The 20073-nt window shown below is 38.3% G+C and overlaps 1 protein-coding gene and 1 long non-coding RNA gene across 7 annotated transcripts in view; one reads left to right on the forward strand and one right to left on the reverse strand.

The window, feature by feature from the left end:
• Window positions 1-1351: 1351 nt before the first annotated feature.
• LOC130831018 (uncharacterized) lies at window positions 1352-4958 on the reverse strand. Of its 2 annotated transcripts, XR_009047937.1 has the most exons (4): window positions 4893-4958; window positions 4238-4441; window positions 2684-2882; window positions 1352-2571 (listed from the first exon to the last, which is right to left on the reverse strand). It is a non-coding gene; the product is annotated as an uncharacterized LOC130831018 (long non-coding RNA). The 2 variants fall into 2 exon arrangements; XR_009047936.1 differs by having other exon boundaries at window positions 1352-2882.
• A 166-nt stretch (window positions 4959-5124) lies between these two features.
• TRAPPC8 (trafficking protein particle complex subunit 8) overlaps window positions 5125-20073 on the forward strand; it is an 81550-nt gene continuing 66601 nt past the window's right edge. For 4 of the 5 annotated variants that reach the window (XM_057698425.1, XM_057698421.1, XM_057698423.1 and 1 more), the window contains exons 1-2: window positions 5125-5748; window positions 10995-11189. In XM_057698425.1, coding sequence (XP_057554408.1) covers window positions 5592-5748; window positions 10995-11189 — 352 coding nt within the window. In that variant the 5' untranslated portion in view covers window positions 5125-5591. Of the gene's footprint in view, window positions 5749-10651; window positions 10671-10994; window positions 11190-20073 lie in introns of those variants that run through there. The other variant, XM_057698424.1, reaches the window with a different exon arrangement.

Here is a 20073-nt window from a genome sequence, read left to right on the forward strand (position 1 = left end):
AAAAATGCAAATAACTCAATCCACAAATGGGCAGAACACCTAAATAGACATTTCTCCAAAGAAGACATACAGATGGCCAACAAACACATGGAAAGATGCTCAACATCACTAATCATCAGAGAAATGCAAGTCAAAGCCACAATGAGGTATCACCTCACACTGGTCAGAATGGCCATTATCACAAAATCTGGAAACAACAAATGTTGGAGAGGGTGTGAAGAAAAGGGAACTCTCCTGCACTGTTGGTGTGAATGTAAGTTGGTACAGCCACTATGGAAAACAGTTCGGAGGTTCCTTAAAAAGCTAAAAATAGAACTACCATATGATCCAGTAATCCCACTCGTGGGCATATACCCAGAGAAAACCATAATCCAAAAAGAAACATGTACCTTAATGTTTATTATAGCACCATTTACAATAGGCAGGACATGGAAGCAACCTAAATGCCCATCAACAAATAAATGTATAAAGAAGATGTGGCATATATATATAATGGAATATTACTCAGTTATAAAAAGGAATGAAATGGAGCTATATGTAATGAGGTGTATAGACCTAGAGACTGTCATACAGAGTGAAGTAAGCCAGAAAGAGAACAAATATTGTAGGCTAACTCATATATATGGAATCTTAAAAAAAAATAATAATAATGGTACTGATGAACCCAGTGACAGGACAAGAATAAAGATACAGATGCAGAGAATGGACTGGAGGACACCAGGTTGGGGGCGAGGGGGGCGAAGGGGAAGCTGGGATGAAGTGAGAGAGTAGCATAGACATATATATACTACCAACTGTAAAATAGATAGCCAGTGGGAAGTTGCTGTATAACAAAGGGAAATCAACTCGATGATGGGTGATGCCTTAGAGGGCTGGGATGGGGAGGGTGGGGGGAGTCACAGCAGGGAGGGAATATGGGGATATGTGTATAAATACAGCTGATTGACTTTGGTGTACCTCAAAAAAATAAATAAAATCAAAGCAAAAAAAAGTAATTACTGATAAGTAAAAAATAAAAAATAAATAAATAAATAAAATGATATTGTAATTTTTCCTAAATGGAAGTCATGGGTCTCTGCAACCAATCTACAATATGGCATGCAAATGTGTATTTGTTCTTAGCCTAAATCTTGAGGATTAATGTTTATAGAATTATTTGGAGTTGAGATCTTCAACATTCTCACCCACCGCTTCCCCATCTACATTTTTCTTATCCAAATCCAATTGTTTTTGGAAGTATTTACATGATTTAAAACCAAGCACTAGTATTATTCCCTATCTTAGAAGTATAAAGGAGAAAATACACATAAAATATTTTTATTTGCTGCAGATTAAATTAGAGGAGGATTTATGTGGGGCTTTAATACATATAATAAGTATAAAATAGAATTATGAGCAAAATTGTGGCTCTGATTCATCCTTAAAATAATCAGGAAATGGATGCCATCTGTTTTAGTCAGAATTTTAATGATAATAAGTCTACTTAAAACATCCACTACAGTAAATAAAATAAAAAATGTGGGTCAATATGTGGATTATATATTTAAACCTTTCTTTTTTTCATGTTCTAAAGTAGCATAGCATAAAGTCTTTGAGCTTAAGAAACTTTTTTAAAAAGTAAAGTATAGTTGATTTACAATATTGTGTTAGTTTCAGGTGTACAGCATAGTGATTCAGGATTTTTGCAGATTATATTCCACTATAGGTTATTACAAGATATTGCGTTTAACTCTATGCTATACAGTAAATCTTTGTTGCTTATCTGTTTTATGTACAGTAGTTTGTATGTTAGTCCCATGCCCTAATTTGTCCCTCCCTCTGCCTCTGATAGCCGTTTTGTCTGTGTCTGTTTCTGTTTTGTATATATATTCATATTCTTTAGATTCCACATAAGCTTAAGAAACTTTTAATGTACATATTTTCTCGGCATCCCCTTACCTCCAATACTCTGATGGACAGGTAAGTATCTCCTACGTGAGATCCATGTACTGAGGAATTAGAACCTGTTTTTTATTGGCTTTTGGAGCTAGTACTCAATAGCACCATCTACTGTTAACATAGTAAAATTTAATAATAGTGGAAAGAATAATAGACTCTCACATTGTCACACTGGAATGAATACAAGAAATCTTCTAGTCCTAACTTCATAAGCTTACAGATAAAGAATGTGAGGGTCGGAAAAGACAGGTAATTTGTTAAAAGTCACAGATTTCTTGCTAAAACTATACTGCAAGCTATTGTAAGCTAAAATTTCTGAAGGTGTTTTCAAAGCCAGGAAACACATGGAAAAGCAATTTATCCCAGTGATCAACTCTCTAGGGTTAAGAACTGAGCTGCTTCTGCTCCAGTGCTATCTTTGGGCAAGTTAATTAACTGTCCTGTCCTTCAGGCACTACATCTGAAAACTGGCAGTACATGTGCTTCTCAGGGTTTGTGTGAGAAGCAGTAGTAGACAATATACGTAAAGTGCCTTGCTTCATACACAGTGATCAATAACAGTGATATTATTTGTATTCACAAGTGGTGGAGCTACTTTTGAATCCAGATGTCTTTGACTTCAGTGTCTGTGTTCTTGACCACACCAGATCAGAAGAGATGGCAGTATCATACATGCAAAATAAAACAATCCATGAACGTTTGATCACACAGTATTTCAAAATATAAGCCTATTGGCATAGCATACCTTTAATGGGATTCTTTGATTTTGGGGAGAGTAGGAAGCTGGGTCTCATCTTCACTACTTGGAAAAGAGGTCCTCGGTTGCTTGTGTTATTATTATTTTGTCCAGCAAGCTTCCCCTCTTTTATTGATAGACCCTGTCCTCTTGGCCTTGAGGGCAGGCACATGGCCACGGCCTGGCCAACCATAGCACTTCATGTTTCCTGGATCAGAGTAAATGGTTCAGAGGACAAGTGATGTAAAAAGGGTCAATGTCCAGAGGAGTCAGAGAAATGAGAGACGTATGGTATCTTAGACCTCAGGCAAATATTGATACATTGTTCAGGGTAATTCATTGCTAATAAAGTTGGTTGGAGACCCTTGACTGTCATTCCATGTTCATTCTCCCCTTCATTTAGCAACAGAACCCTCCATCCTACAGTTTCCAGTCTCCTCTGGAGACACTGGGGCCAATGGTATGTGAGTAGAATTGTTGAATGCCATTTCTGCAATCTGATCTGAAACCACTGGTCATGTAATTTTCCATTCTCTTTTCCCCATTCCTGTAGGCCTAAAAGCAAATGTGGCAGTGACTTAGCTTTAATCTTTAGGGGAAGAAAATACCTTAGAAGATGAACATGTTAGCTAGTTTAGGATAGACTAGGAAAGAAGTAGATTTTTACAGTGCAGCCACTCACTGGAAACAGTATGTGCATGTGGTGTTAGATTGTAAAAATGCGTAAGACAAAAATCCATTTAGGCTTAGCCATAAAAAGGAATGATATACTGATTCATGTTACGATATGCATGAACCTTGAACATTATGCTAAGTGAAAGAAATCAGACACAGGTGGCCGTATATTATATGATTCCATTTACATGAAATGTCCAGAGTAGGTAAATCCATAGGGACAGAAAGTAGAAGAGTGATTTCCAGGCGCTAGAGGGGGTGTTGGGGTGGAGAGTGACTGCTAGTGGGCACCAGGCTTCTTTTTGGGGTGATAAAAATGTTCTGGAATTAGCAGTAATGATTGTGCAACTTTCTGAATACAGTAAAAACCACTGAACTGTACACTTTAAAGGAGTGAATTTTATGGTATGTGAATTATATCTCCCAAAATCCATTTAGGCTAAATTACCTTTGAAAGTCCTTCTCACAGAGCCTAATATAGCTAGTTTTACCTTCGGTGTAAAAAATAAATTGCCTCTTTAACTTTTATTTTGAAATGAGTACTAAATTAAGTAGTATGCTTGCACTGAGGAGCCCTGTTACCAAAAAATATATCTTACAACTTGAGTCACACTCAGTTGTATGAGATTCTCACATTATAAAGCGTCTAAGGGATATATTAGAGGTAATCAAAAGGGAATATGTATACCCCTGGGGATAAAAGAAGACGTTCCAAGAAGTCCTCAGGCACAGATAGTTTTAAGGAAGTTAATTTCCAGATCCTCAGCTTTCACGTGCTATCTTTTCAATCCATCAATTCACAGATTGATCTGTGGCTGTTATGTCGTCATGTCCTATTGTCCTTTCCTGCCTCCCATTTTTCAATTTATAGGAGAAAGGCATACTCACCTGTCATAAATTCTTACCACGGTAGAAACTTCAGGGTGCCAAACAATCCGACAATCTGAGATACTCTTGTTTGGGGGCGTTGTTTAAATCAACGACCATAAAGCCACGACAGGGCGTTGCATTTTTCCTTGTCTTATATTTTTGGCACGTAATTCAGGAGTCCAATCAGTTGAATAATTATAGTAAAATTCCTTTCATTCACTTCTACATAGAGGAAAAAAACCTATTAAAATGAAAGCTAGGAATAGACGTTCCGGCCTCCATTCGGTACATAATTACTGGGTTCCCCAAAACTTCCATCCCTATAAAGTAAATACTCTAGCAGTGTAAAAAGCAAGCGGCTGCGGATGAACGGGTCGGATGTTTCCCTGAGACCAACAAAAACGCAGTAGTTTCTCTCACGCTCGGCTTAACTGCAGCGCCCACAGCGGCACACATTTCTGCTCACTGGGTGAGTCCACATGCGTGGCAGGCCTTTCCACGGATTAAAAGCATGGTTGTGTTTAAACGATACGTGGCCTGTTGCGGCCGAGGCCAGCGAACCCGCAGCGCGCTCTCTTCGCGGAGCAGGTGCCCCGAGTCGCTCCAGTAGGAGCGTGGGAAAGGCGGGGCGGGCGGGCAGGAAGCAGCGCGAACAGCCACATGGTTTGCCCACCGTTGCCAGGGAGGGCCGAGTCGCCGTGGAAGGCGAACGGGCGCCTCCACCACTGTGACAGCACCAGCGTCAGCCTACCGACTGCCCCGTCACACCTCGCTGATCTTTGCCAAGTACCTGCGCGAGCACCTGGCCCAATCCCGCGTCTCCGTGCCTGGCTCCGCCCACCGCGTTCGTAGCCCCGCCTCAGCCCCGCCCAGTAGGGGGCCCACCCGTCGCACTTCCGGCGCCAGCCTCGGACCGGCCTCGGTCGCTTTTTACTTCCCTCTCCCCGGCTCTCTTCCCCCACCCCTATCGCCTTGAACACTGTCACGTGAGGGACGAGCGCGGGGGCTGCCGGGATAAGTACGCCGGTGGGTCAGGGTTCGGCCTCAATATGGCGGTTCCTGTGGGGCAGTGACCGAGGCTTTGCCGTCGGGAGGATTAACTGGCGATTGTCGGCGTCTCCACTTATCAGGGTGGAATGCAAGGACGCCGGGGCGAGCGCTGAGGAGCGGCGGTGACGGGGAGGGGTCGGTGGCGGGTGCCCCGGGAGCCGAGGCGGCGGCGTTGGTTCCTTCTATTGGTCTCAAGGCTTCAGCGCCGGGCCCCGCCCGGCCGGGCCAGGCCGGCGGGCGGCGGCAGTAGCTGCTGCAGCCGCAGGATCAGCCTCTGAGAGTGGGCCGGAGGGCGGGCGCCGCCGCTGCCTCTGCCGCGGTGATGGCCCAGTGTGTACAATCAGTGCAGGAGCTCATCCCGGATTCCTTCGTCCCCTGTGTCGCCGCGCTGTGTAGCGACGAAGCCGAGCGGCTCACTCGTCTCAATCACCTTAGCTTCGCGGAGTTGCTTAAGCCCTTCTCTCGCCTCACTTCTGAGGGTATGTGGTCTCCCCTTTTCGCTGAGCTCCCGCATAGCCGGGGCCGGGAGAGGGAAGTTGGGGGCGGGCAGGGAAGAGAAGGGCGGTGTTTACATCCTGGAGCCGGTGGAGTGGCGTCGGGCTGGGGCCCCGCGGTGTCTCCCGTGGCCGCAGGAGGAGGGGCCACGAGAGAGGTGGTCAAGACAGCGTGGTCCTAATCTCCAGGTTTTCTGGGCACTTCCCCGAAAAGCCAGATTGTTAGGTAATTAAAGAAAAACGTGAGCCCCAGAGAAGGGCACTGAGACTGTTCTCGGCGGCCACAGGGAGGGAATTAGGAAGTTGCAAGGCAGATCAGGGTAAGAAGATGCTGCCTGTTAGACCGATGTCTTAGTAAAGAAGAAGAACCATCTTCCTCTGGGAGTTAAACCGGGCTTTCAAAGTTGTCTTTGAGTATTCTTTAGCAGTGAGGTGCATCCCTTTCAAGACTTCACTTTATTTTTTTCTTTTGAAAATTCAGACATTTCCTTAGCTATCCAGTATTTTACTTAATCTCTCAAGAAAATAAGTATTATGAAAGGAACGAAGCTTGCAACAGCCTTTTTTTGCCTGATGAACGAGGAAGTAAGGACAAGTTGTAGTTAATTTAATCGAGATGGAGTTATCTAGATTTATAGGGATGGAAAGACCCTGAAATTTGTTTTTTTCCTCAGATAAAACTTGAATCAACGGGAAAAATGTCTTTTATTGAAGAGCTGCCTGTTTTCTCCAGCTTTAGATTCTTCATTAGGGAAGAGTGAGCATAATAATAGTCAATGTGGTTTAACCAATGTCTTTACCTGTGCTCTGCAAACAGAACATAGCAAAGTATAGGTAAAGTTGTTAAGAACTTTAAAATAAAAAGGTTCTATAATAAAGCTGTGTCAAGCCAACGACCGTGACGTTTACTTGGTTATGACTTCTCCACACAAAAAAATGCTGTGCCATAAATTTATTTATTTACGTGCCACACGTGTGTATTCTTTGGGAGAATACCTCGTTATAAATTCACTTTCGGATTTAAAGGGGAGAGGGAGGAATCCAAAAAAACAAATTTTGGGAACTCTTGGATTTTCTTTAGCCTGTACCTTAGCCATCTATCTCCTCTCCTCCACTATTGTACTCAGTCAACAAAAACAACCAAGTGCCCTACATGTTAAATTCTAAAACAGGTGAGCGTGCTTGGCTTTGATCTTTGTGCTCTTTCCTGCTTTGTTAATAAAGAATAATAATGCAAACACCGATACCTACCTATGTAGCGTTTCTCTTTTAGTTCTCCTTGAGTCCTATGGGTAGATACTGTTAACACCATTTTAAATTTGAGGACCTTGTGGCATAGAGATGTTAACTTGTACAGTCCTACAGGTGGGAAGGATTTAAAAACAGGCAATGTGACTCAAGACAGGGTGTTGTTAATCAAGTCATCTTATCTCCTGGCAGTATTTAGACTCACTTATGCACACAAGGGAGCAGTGCTGTCCAATAGTAACATAATATGAGTCACGTGTGCAAGTTATTTAGTAGTCACATTTAAAGAAGGTCAAAAGAAATGGGTGAAAGTAGTTTAGTAATATCTTAACCGAATATTTCTAAAATGTTGCCATTTCAATATGTAATAAATGTAAAAAAATCTTGAGATATTTTGTATTCTTTTTGTTATTGCTAAGTCTTTGAAACTTGTGCATTTTACATATATTACATCTGAGTTTGGACTAGATATGTTTCAAGTGCTCAGTAGAAATGTGGCTGGTGCCTCCTGTATTGGAGAGCGCAGCGAATAGAGGCTGAAATCAGTACTCTGCTTTCCTTGTGTAGACTGCAAAAGATTTAGGGAGGGAATATAATGAGTTGGACTTTAATAGGTAGACAGTCGGTGGAAAAGAAGAGGGTGGCATTCCCTGTTGAGGACAGAGATGAGGTTAGAATGGTATGGGCAAAGGTATAAATGATGATTAAATGGTTGCGGAACAGTGGGAAAACTCCCTATTGAGTACAGGATAGTAAGGGAAAATGCCTACATAAGGAAGGCTCTTGAATTCTAGGAAAGGAATTTTCGATTTCATATCTAATGGTAAATGTGTGGTAGTCATAGATTTCTTGAGCCAAGGGTATGGAGTCTTGGGGGAATTGTGTGGTTTATAAGCAATTGAGGTTTCTTTTTAATACAGTAAAGTTTTGTGTGCTACATAAAAACAAAAGATATCATTATTCAAAATGCATTCCGTGGAATACCGGTTGTATTATATGTTTCCTGAGAAAATTTTGTGGTCAAAACATGTTTGGGAGAATTAGTGTCATTTAGCATATGAAGAGCTCTGGGAATACCTGCTGTAAAGAGACCTTATAAAAACTTAATCCAGTATTTCCCAAATTTATTTGAACAGCGAGTTGACTTTTCGAACAACTGTCTTGAGCAACCAGTAATCCATGGGCTGTACGTACTGGGGAATGTTGCTTCATAGTACAGTATTCAAGAAACTATGTATAGTAGTCTATAAAAGTAAAGGTAGAGCTGAATTTCACCCTGAAATTGAGATGTTATATGATATATAAAGTCACCTTTTGTGCCATTATAGTCTTAATGAAGCCTTAATATAATTGTTTAATTCTGAAGCTTTTGGATTTTTCGTGTGTGATTTAAGAGCGTTTCTCAATTATTCTTAGCTCTTGCCTTTCTCTTTACTAAGTTGGTTTTGTGCTACTCCGTTGTATTATCTATTGTTGTGTAACAAATTACCCCAAAACGTAGCACCTTAAAACAAAAGCATTTGTTATCTCTCAGTTTCTGAGGAATCCGGGAGTGGCTTAGCTGGATGGTTCTCTCTTGAGGTTGCAGAGGAGCTGTCAGCAGGGGCTGTGGTCACCTAGGGCTGGAAGATCCGCTTCCAAGCTCACTCATGTGGTTGTTGGCAAGTCTCACTTCCTCACTGGATGTGGGCCTCTCCATAGGTTCCCTGAGTGTCCACATGCCATGGCAATTAGCTTCTCCTGGAGGGAGTGATCAGAGAGAGAACCCAAGATGGAAGCCGTATTCTTTTATAACCTTATCTCAGAAGTAGTATAGCATTGTTTTGGCTGTGTTCCTTTGGTCACACATACCAATCCTGGGCTGTGGGAGGGGACTACACAAGAGTATATACCAGGAAATACCGGGATTGTCAGGTGCCATTTCAGAGGCTGGCTGCTACACATAGTAACCCATTTCTGGATTAGTAATATGATTACCCAATAACTAGTAACCTAATAACTGATTAACCCATTCTGAATATAGGGCATGACTAGAATAACCTTTTTGTGTTAACACTTAAAGATACTAGAATCAATTTAAAATTTTGAAAGCGGTTTAATACACACATGGCCACTTATGTTATTTGACAATTATGGAGCAGCTTCAAGGAAACTACTTGTATAATATGTTCTAAAAATTTCAGAATGTAGCATGGTATTTTCATGTTTTTTGGTTTCTTTGTTTCATAGACCAGCTGGGAAGTTTAATTAGGGAAAGAGGCATGTGTATGTTTATTTAAATAATTTAGAAAACAATTACAGACAAATGCAGAGAATAAAAGGAACATCCAGGTCCCCACTACCTAGAGCTTGTCATGTTTGCTTTGGATAAATCTTGTCATGTTTGCTTTGGATCTTTTTCTTTCCTTTAAAAAGAAACATTATAGATAAAGTTGAGTTCACCTTTTTACCCCTTCTTAGTCCCATTTCTTTCCTTCCTTCATCATAGGTAATCATTATAATGGAATTTGTGTGTATACTTTCTGTACGTATATTTAGTTTTACAACACAAGTGCACATATTCAGGCTACATGTAGTATTTTAAAAAGATTTTTGTCTTATGTTTTTTAATTAAAAATTTAGAAGTCGACAGAACACACAGGAAATTTAGGAAGACAGTTTTTGACGGATGGTAACTTTATTTAAAACATAAGCGGGCCTTACATAAAGCATTTTCCATTGGGGAGAAAAATGTCATTCTTTTAATGGGTAGGTACCCAAAGTCAGTTTTCCAAAAATTGCCTTGTATTTGTACATGATAATCCATGATGTACTTGAAATAGAGTATTTTGTACATGCTGCCTCCATCTTAACTGTACAGTCATGTGTCAGGCCTGTGCTGAGTCTTTACACTTACTATGTCTTCTAACAATATCTCAACTAAATCCTTAAAATAACCCTGTGAAGTAGGTTATTTTCTCCATATGTTATAGATGAAGAAATTGAAGCATGGAAAATTTTAAAAGTTGTTTAGGATAACCCAGTTAATCAGTGGTGGGTTGGAATTTCAAATAAAGCCTGACTCCAAAAGTTGGGTCCTTAGTCAGTACAATGGACTGCTTCTAATACTACCATGGAAACTGATCATCTTGCCTGATTATATTTATAAGAAAAAATATGCTCACGTTTGCTACTGTGCACTGTGGACACTGTCTTGCTGCAGTCATAGCCTGAGAACCTGTTCCCTGGCCTTGAAGTTCTGAACCACTGGTTATAAATCCCATAGATGGAGAGGACTGTAACAGAGAGGAGGCAAGAGGTATTGGGTTAGGAGGAGGAATCTGGGCATTGGTTGGTTTTTTTTTCTTTCTTTCTATTTAATGGACCTTATTTTTTAGAGCAGTTTTAGTTCACAGCAAGACTGAACAGAAAGTACAGAGACTTCTCATATACCTCCTCTTCCAACACACGCACGGCGCCCCCCCCCCCCCACTATCAACATCCCACACCAGAGCGGGCATTGATTTTTATGGTCGTAGAATAGAGGCTGGGAATGCAGGCATTACTGTTGGGGAAGCAGAGGAAGCCTGCATGCAGCATTTAATTCCCTTTCTTCCCTTTTATAATTTTCAGTGTTGATACACAAACCTCACACTGCCCTGGACCAGCCTTAAAGTGAGGTGAGAATTAGAGATTTGGTATGGATGGTGGTCCCTGGCAACTCCAAATATAAGAGGAAGGAAAGGACCTAGAATAGAGTAGTTGTGAGCAGTAGCATTGCGGGAGAGCCAGGTTAGACTGTCTAGCTAGCCCTTTTGGTATATAACGGAATGTTGTAAGTCAGTTGTATTCTGGAAGACTGTTCCACTTGGAATTTCTGGTTTCCAAATTGAGCATCCTTTGTAAACCATTAACCCAATTTATTATTGTTGTAATAGTTGGGTTGTTATGCTTTGTGTAGAAATAACTTAAAGTATTTTTCTTTTTTCTTTTCTTCTTTTAAGTTCATATGCGAGATCCCAATAATCAGCTTCACGTGATTAAAAACTTGAAGATAGCAGTAAGCAACATTATCACGCAACCACCTCAGCCTGGAGTCATTCGGAAGCTTTTGAATGATGTTGTTTTTGGCAGTCAGCCTGCAGAAGGATTAGTAGCTAATGTGATTACAGCAGGAGATTATGACCTCAACATCAGTGGTATGTAATAACATTTATTATTATTTTTTAAATGACGTTTTCTTTTGTTAGAAAAGGTAATTCTACAACTTGGAAATCATTCAACAGGCACTTAAGTTCTTGCTGAGTGCTAGAGCCTGGGAATACAATGTTGAAAGTCCTTGCTTTTAGGGACGTTACAATCAGGTAAGCGGGCAGCCATTCAAGTAACTATGACTTATGTGATTTCACTTTACTTTTTCATAATGAAAAATATTTTTGTAATTCTAATTGTGAAGTTAATACAAGCTCCATGAAGGCAGGAACTTTGGCTCTTTATTTTATTCCCAGCAACTAAAGTAATGCCTAGATCATATGCATAACAAACATTTCTTGAATGAAAGAACTAACAGTAGATAAAAAACAACTATTCTTTTGTGACATAAGTAATACTATGAATATATAAAAAGCATTAAGTTTATTATATTTTTTATCTTAGTGTTAAGTGGAGGAAATGTTTATAATATATAAATAAATATTTAATCTTAATCTAATTTGAATGGTAAATGTTTTATAATAAGATTGGTAGGTAAAATTATGTAATAATATGTAAAGTGAGTTAGCAGTATTTGGTGTGACTCTTTTCCAGTATGAAAAAGACTTAATGGGAGGACATGGGATAGATTTTTAGAGGGGAAAGATTAAACATACATCAACTGGGAATTCCCTGCCAGTCCAGTGGTTAGGACTCTGTGCTTTTCACTGCAGGGGGGCACAGGTTCAATCTAAGATTCTGTATGCTGCCTGCAGTGTGGCCAAAAAAAAAAAAAAAAAAAAAGTACACCACCTAATTATGATATTTTAGCAGCCTAATAAAATAATCTTCTTAGATCAGTATAATTTATAATCTATTACTTTAACATCTCCTAATTGCATATTTAAAGATTTTCCCAAACATACAAAGAGAACTTAAGTGGTATGTTTTATTTTTTTTTAATTTTTAGATTTTTTTGCTTTGTTTTGTTTTTTTTATAAATTTATTTACTGGCTGTGTTGGGTCTTCATTGCTGCACGTGGGCTTTCTCTAGTTGTGGTGAGGGGGGCTACTCCTTGTTGCAGTGCCGGGCTTCTCATTGTGGTGGCTTCCCTTGCTGCAGAGCACTGGCTCTAGGCGTGTGGGCTTCAGTTGTTGTGGCACGTGGGCTCAATAGTTGTGGCTTGTGGGCTCTAGAGCACAGGCTCAGTAGTTGTGGTGCACGGGCTTAGTTGCTTCGCGGCATGTGGGATCTTCCTGGCCCAGGGATCGAACCCGTGTCCCCTGCACTGGCTGGCAGATTCTTAACCACTGTGCCACCAGGGAAGCCCAAGTGGTATGTTTTAGATCATAAAGTTGGTTGATTGTGCTTGTATAGTTAGAAATATTTATAGATTTCTTTTGTTTAAATGTAATTTTTCTTCTTTTATGTCATTTTAATTCCAGCAAGATAAGTTAACTTGATAAGACTAAATTTAGGAGATTATGGTTATCTTTATAAATCAAAATAATCCATTTTCAGAGTACATATTTTAAGCAGTTCCTGGCATAACATGTTTTCAACATGAGACAAAATGTGCATGTTTCTGGGAGAAACTGATAGGATTTGAACTATTTTTGTCATCAGTGAAAACTTCATGTTGAGGTGTGAAGGACAGTGAATCAAGTGCTGAGTGTCCAGGTGTTTATACTACCATAGCCATTCGTTAATTGAATAACTTGAATAAGTCACTTATTCAGAATCAGTTTTATTTTCTGAAAACAAGTGGATTTGGCTAAATTACTTTTTAAGGCCTCTCCTAGACCTTTAATCCTGTGATTCTGTTTTATAGGGACTTTAACATTTTTATTACTCATGCAACAAATATTTCTTGATTTCTTACTGTATGCTTTGCATTGATATAGAGATGAATAAGATACTATATATAACTTCATATATATAGTCATATATCTCTGTTCAGGAATTATAATACATTCTAATTTATAGTATCTTAAAATCACAATACGTTGTAATAGAGATATGGCATATCCAACATACCAGAGTGCTGAGGGGCATAGAGAGAGGGATTAACTATCATATTTTTTAAAAATTATCTTCTTTATACTGAAAATATTTTCCTAACCTCCAAAGCTCATATATCTTTTACTTTCAAAAAAATTCAGTTTATCAGAATGATATATGCACAGAGACATAATGCTAAAAAGACTTAAGAGGAACAAGCAACAGTTGATCTGCTCTCTGCACCCCTGCCCCACCAGCTCTTTTAGTGGTTTTCTCTGGTATTCATTTTGTGTTTCTAAGTAATATTTTTATATGGCTATCTATGGCTTCATTAAAATTTTTATTTTTTCATTTCTCATTATAATTGATGAAGATTTACACTAATTACTCCCTTTCCTCCATCTCCCTAATGTAGTTTTTATAATTTTTGATTAATACTCACTGTTTACAATACTATGACTAAGTATTCACTTCTTCACTGCTGAGCTGAATGTTAGGCTTTCAGTTCATTTTTTTAAAAAATTTATTTATTTATTTATTTATTTATTGGCTGTGTTGGGTCTTCGTTGGTGCACACGGGCTTTCTCTAGTTACGGTGAGTGGGAGCTACGCTTCTTTGTGGTACGTGGGCTCATTGCCATGGCTTCTCTTGTTGCAGAGCTGGGGCTCTAGGCACGTGGGCTTCAGTAGTTGCGGCACATGGCTCAATAGTTGTGGCTCACGGGCTCTAAAGCGCAGGCTCAATAGTTGTGGCAAATGGGCTTAGTTGCTCCGCGGCGTGTGGGATCTTCCTGGAGCAGGGATCGAACGGGTGTGTCCTGCATTGGCAGGCAGATTCTTAACCACTGCACCACCTAGGAAGCACTTTCAGTTCATTCTTATATAGTGTTTTATTTTTTTCAGGATTTAGTAATTGCCTTTTTAAAAAACAGCTTGCCCAGAGTTTTTTATATTTTTTACTAGTCTCTCAGACTTCCAATAGCCTCTCATTTTCCTCTTGACAGATTAATTGATGAGATAATCCATTTATTAAGATCTCCTGCCTAAAGTTCTCTCATTCTACTCCAGACATTCTCAATGGGGAATGATACCATCTGTCAAAGGGGTGCAAATTTGGTACTCAGGGGGCAAAAAATATTAGATATTACAATGGTTTGTGGCTCTCCAAAGGACCACAGTATGTAAATGAATACACAGTATATCTGAATATCTAGGAGTACTTTTAAGTATTCTTTGGGGAGAAGGAAAATGTCTGAAAAGGCTCATGGGGGGAGACATGAAATAAAAGTTTCAAAACACTGTTCTACTCCATCGTGGTCTGGTTGCTTTCCAAGGCCTGCTCCACGACTGCCATCCTGGACATTTCCTTCCCTTCTCTGTAGCCTCTCATTCATGTCTTTTTTGGGTGTATTTTGTTGATTTGGTGAAGGACATCTCCAGTAGCTTCCTGAGAAAAGTTGTTGGGAAGGTAATATTTTTGAGGAATGAATGTCTGAAGATGTTCTTATCTTTTATACTTGATTAATAATTTGGTTATATACTATTAGTTAGAAATCATTTCCCTCAGAATTGTTCCACTTTCTGCCAGCTTCTTGTATTGTTTGAAAGAAGCTGGATGCCATTACAGTACATATCCCCCCATTTTCCTACAACCTTTAGAAGCTTTTACAAGTTCTTTTTCTCTGCTATTTTGAAATTTACTCTTGGGCCTGATTTAACTCATTTTTACTCATTGTACTGAGCAGCTCCTTTTGATAACCTGGTCACATACACATCTTTAGTCCTGAGAAATTTTCTTGTGTTATTTCTTTGTTAATGTCTTCCCTGTTTTTTTTTTTCTCTGTTCTTTCTGGAACAACTGTTAATTGGATGTAGAACTTCCTGAATTGCTTTTCTTATATTCTTATCTTTTTTCTAGTATAGTCCATTTCTATCTCTGTCATTTTGTTTTACTTTCTGGTGGATATCCTTGACTTCATCTTTCAACCTTCTATTGAAATTTAAAAGTTCATTGTCTTTTTTTTTTTTAAACTTTCTTTGCTCCTGGATTTCTCTTTTTTTGTACCATGATGTTGCTTCATGTTGTGGTATCTTAACTCCAAGGATATTAATAAATTATTGTTGACTTCTTTTAGTTTTTAAGTTTGCTCCTATTCTGTGGTTTTTCTTTCATTTGTATTATTTTTCAGTTTGTTTCTCTTTTTCATATTGGGAACTTTCCTTAAATGTCTGGTGAATCTTTGGCATTATTTTCTATTTCAAATTGAGGCATTAAAACCCTGATAGGGCATAAAAATAATTTGTCACCATGTGGACTTATATATTGGGTGATGAGGCTATGAATAGGCTTGAGGGTTGCCCAGTTTTTATTATTCATAGGTCTTTTTTTTTTTGACTGCACTGTGTGGTGTGTGGCATCCCAATTCCACGACCAGGGATTGAACCCTCTCCCCCTGCATTGGAAGCTCAGAGTCTTAACCACTGGACCACCAGGAAGTCCCTTATTCACTATGAATTATTTGGGACCATTTACTTATCTCTGGAGAAAGATTCTCAAATCTGGTGTCTGGTTGCCTATGTACTAGGAATTGGCTTATTTATTTTTTATAGTCTCATAAAGTTGTTTGGTATAGATAGTTTATAGGAACAATGTGGTCATGATTTGATTGTGAGAAATTTTATCTAATTATATTACTTTTATTCTCAGGTCTCTGCCAACATCACGCAGAGAAAGATTCAGTGTTATTTGCCTTTAAAAGTGGGTGGAGGCATTAATATAGTTGAACTCCTTAGGCAGATTTTCAAAAAGAATTCCAAATGCTTAGAACAAACTACAGAAGAAAACACGTTTCTTCAGGTTCTTTCCCTGGTACTTAAGGACCCTCCCTTTAGCTTTATTGTTATATTGGTCTTAAAGACTGGGAATGTGATATGATGAAGTACTGAATTTATTTTAATAAAATTCTGTTAGAATAATTCTCCTTGGAGATTTGAGTGGTTTTATCCATTTTAAATAAGATTCTCTGTTTTTCTAGAAATGTGCTTCTAGTTTTTATCAGTAATGTGAGTCATCATACTTTTTACCCATTCTATTTATAAAATGCATGTTAGATATTTACCTCGTAAGCCTAGCTTAACAGTGCCATATTTTTTTCATCAGGTTGGTCAGTTAAAGCTAGTGTTCCTTGTTATAGTAATTGGAAACACACAATGGTGGAATTGAAAGAATCTACATTATATACAGTTATTTTCTGTGGTGGTCTGTTTTCCAGATTGTGCACACTCCACTCCTTGCCTATTATCTTTTTTTCCATTCAGCTACTACTTTTTTTTGTATTTATTTCAATTAACATTTCTAATTTTTCTAAAACGGACATAACATTTCTCTCTCCTATCTTCTATTGCCTATTGTGTTTACTCTTTTTTTTTTTTTTTTTTTTGGCTGTGCTGGGTCCCAGTTGCAGCATGCAGGATCTTTAGTTGTAGCATATGGCATCCAGCTCCCTGACCAGGGATCGAACCCAGGCCCCCCGCGTTGAGAGTGCAGAGTCCCACCCACTGGACCACCAGGGAAGTCCCTACTCTTTTTTTTTTTTTAAAGCATTTAAAAAAAATTTTTTTTTTTTTTAATTTTATTATTTGGCTGTGTTGAGGCACACAGAATCTTCGTTGTGGCATGTGGGATCTTTCATTGTGGTGTGCGGACACAGTTTCCCAGCAACATGTGGGATCTTAGTTCCCCGACCAGAGATTAAACCCTGGTCCAGTGCATTGGAAGGTGGGTTCTTAACCACTGGACCACCAGGGAAGTCCCTATTGTGTTTACTCTTGATTTATAGTATTATATGCTAAATCCAGGCATTGTCCTTGACAAGTATAATTTGGGCAGTACCTCATTTTAATAAGAAGGAAGAACATATTTTTTCTCCCTTTCAGTATGTAGTATACTTTTTCTGATTACCTTTATATTAATTGCTCTCACTCTGTAAGATACCATGAAACTTCAGTGAATAGTCATGTATAAACAGTATTTTAGAAGATTGTTTAAATATTCTTTAATATTCTCCCAAGATTTTTACTTAAAAGGAAAAAGCATAAAGAATCCTTTAAAAAAGTGGCATTGATTTAAAATGCAGGTAGTGCAAAGTAGGAACTTAGTGTTCTTATTTTTCTAGTATCTTGAAATATTTTTCTGTTTTTCATCCTGGGAATTATTTATCAGTTACCCATTACTCTGAACTGTAAGAAAGTGGAAGAATGATGAATTGACCCAGGGTGACACAATAGTGAACAAAATCTACACTGTTATATCATCCTTCAGTTTGAAATTTTGTATTGCCCAAAGTACTACATCTTCTTTCAAGGAAGGTATGAAAGAAGCCTGGAGCCTCTTATCTTTGTAGTCATCATCTTTTTTTTTCTTTTTTTTTCATTGAACACCGTTGAGAGTTGAGAATTTTTAGTCCATATTGGCAAAGAAAAGAAAATTGACAGTGGAACACATGATTTTTCACAGCTATTAGATATATCAGAAGGTGAATGCAGTGACATATAGCATTTTAGACTAACACTGTCCAGTAGAAATATGTGAGCCACTTACGTTATTTTCAGTGTTCTGTAGCTATAATAAAGAATGTAAAAAGAGGAGTAGCCCCTGCTCGCCACAACTAGAAGAAGCCCGCATGCAGCAGCAAAGATCCAATGCAGCCAAAAAATAAATAAAATTAAAAAAAAAAAAGAATGTAAAAAGAGGGAATTCCCTGGCCGTCCAGTGGTTAGGACTCTGTGCTTTCCCTGCTGAGGACCCAGGTTCAATCCCTGGTCAGGGAACTAGATACTGCAAGCCACACAGTGCAGCCAGAAAAAAAAAAATGTAAAAAGCAGGTGAAATTAACTTTAATAATATATTTAACTTTACACACACACACAGTATTATCATTTCAAATGTAATCAATGGAAAATTTTATTCTTTTTGTATTGTCTTTGAAATCTTATGTGTATTTTACACTTGCAGCACACTCAACCAGACAAGCCACATTTCAGGTGCCCAATAGCCACATGTGGCTAGTGGCTACCTACCTTATTGGACTCTGATGGCAATGGTGAAATTGATTATACACAGAAATTCCAGTCTGTGAGTCTTCAGATGACAATATCCAGGACTATTTTTCTTAAACTCAAGCATTGACGAGTGAGCAGTGTGTTTCTAAGAACAAAAAGAAGATATAGTATTTTCATCCTAATACCAGTTTAGCAGGAAAGACTTCATACAATATTTTGAGATAATAAGCTAGACCATCCCATTTTGTTAAAGGACATGTGACTGTATTCTTTCATCTTTTATGGTGTTTGTGTGACAGAATTTACTTGGTAAAGTTTGTAAGTGGACAAATGCTGAAGGCAGGTATGTGTATGAAGGTAATTGGAAGGAATAGGTGATGTAGAAATAAATTCCGTTTGCTGTTTAGAGGTCTAAAGAATGGAAACGTTTTGCAGTGATGGAGCAAATTAAATGACCGTTTTCTTTTCAGCAAATGAGCCATCACATTTTTCCAAACTATTGTACCTTGGCTATGCAAGTGCAAGAAGAACCAGAAGTAGTGATAAACTAAAAGTTGTTAGAGATGTATTTGAATCTAGAATCGGTATTTACATGATGGATGGTTTGTGCGTGATAGTTGATGAACAGTTAGTTGCATTCAAAAAGTGTTGCCTAATTGAGGCATATATCTTTAAAACCAGGAATATATGGGATACAATTTGAGTTTGCTTTACTAAAATTTATTTTAAAAGTTTGTTACAGTTTTATTCTTAATTCCGTAGATAATTCTGTAAAAATTAAAAATACAATAAAATATCAAGGGTTAATTAGGTCCAGATAGCAAATACAGTGACTATGTTTCCTGCTGTACTGAGGGTTAAAAGGAATATAGTTTCAAAAAAGGACAGTCTGTTTTAAAAAATCTTCTCCTGTGGTGTATGAGAAATTTAATAATTGGGCATAAGTAATCATGACTGTTATCTCTTTAGAATATTTTGATTTTTGTGGATTTTTCTGAAAACACTTGATTAGAAATAGTCTCTTTAAGGATGGTTCTCAAGGGTGTTGTTAAAATACAAGGTTAGTATTTCTTAGCTCTTCATATTATTTAAGATTATTTGATTTGCACAATGTTCAAATTTTGTATAAGAGTTCTGGTTTTAGTTTGTTGGAACTTTTGTAGTCTAAGATCCTCTGAATTAAACCATATATTCTGATAATCGCTGTGTTAAGTGTCAAGTATTTTTGACCTTGAGACTTTATTGAATTACATAATTATACAACATCTAATTATCTGATTTCTTTCCCTTACCTAGAATATTTCCATTCTGAAATATGTTAAGTTTTGGTACTACTGTTTATCTGAAGTTATAGTCTTAAGTGTCAACATGTGGAATTTGTAGTATTTTTTAGTGCTTTTTTGTTTAGTTTGAATGGTGATTTTCTGGTACCTTCAACTTTTGTGAATGATTAGAAAGGGAAAACGTGTGATTTACAAGTGATGTTTATGTTTAGGGTAGCCAGTCTTTTTCACTTGCAGATTTGGGGTTACTAATGATAGTATTTGGTTTCCGTAGAAAGAGGACCAGCTCACTGCTGGCAGCCCTTGTTAGATATGTATTGGAACCCTAATAACTCTGTATCCCAAGTTACTGGCACTAAGAAGCGAACACGGAATAAATGGTGAGACAGAGAGGGCTGCATTTTGTGAGTGTGAGTGGAGGATATAGAGCATTATGGGTCTTTTTGCAGCTCTTAAGCTGCCTTCCTTACCCTTCTTACCAAGGGAAAAGTACATTCTGCATAGAGAAACTTGAACTGGTAGAATAACATGATTGCTGTTTCAATT

Source organism: Hippopotamus amphibius, chromosome 11 (assembly GCF_030028045.1).
Source record: "Hippopotamus amphibius kiboko isolate mHipAmp2 chromosome 11, mHipAmp2.hap2, whole genome shotgun sequence".
Classification (NCBI taxonomy): domain Eukaryota; kingdom Metazoa; phylum Chordata; class Mammalia; order Artiodactyla; family Hippopotamidae; genus Hippopotamus; species Hippopotamus amphibius.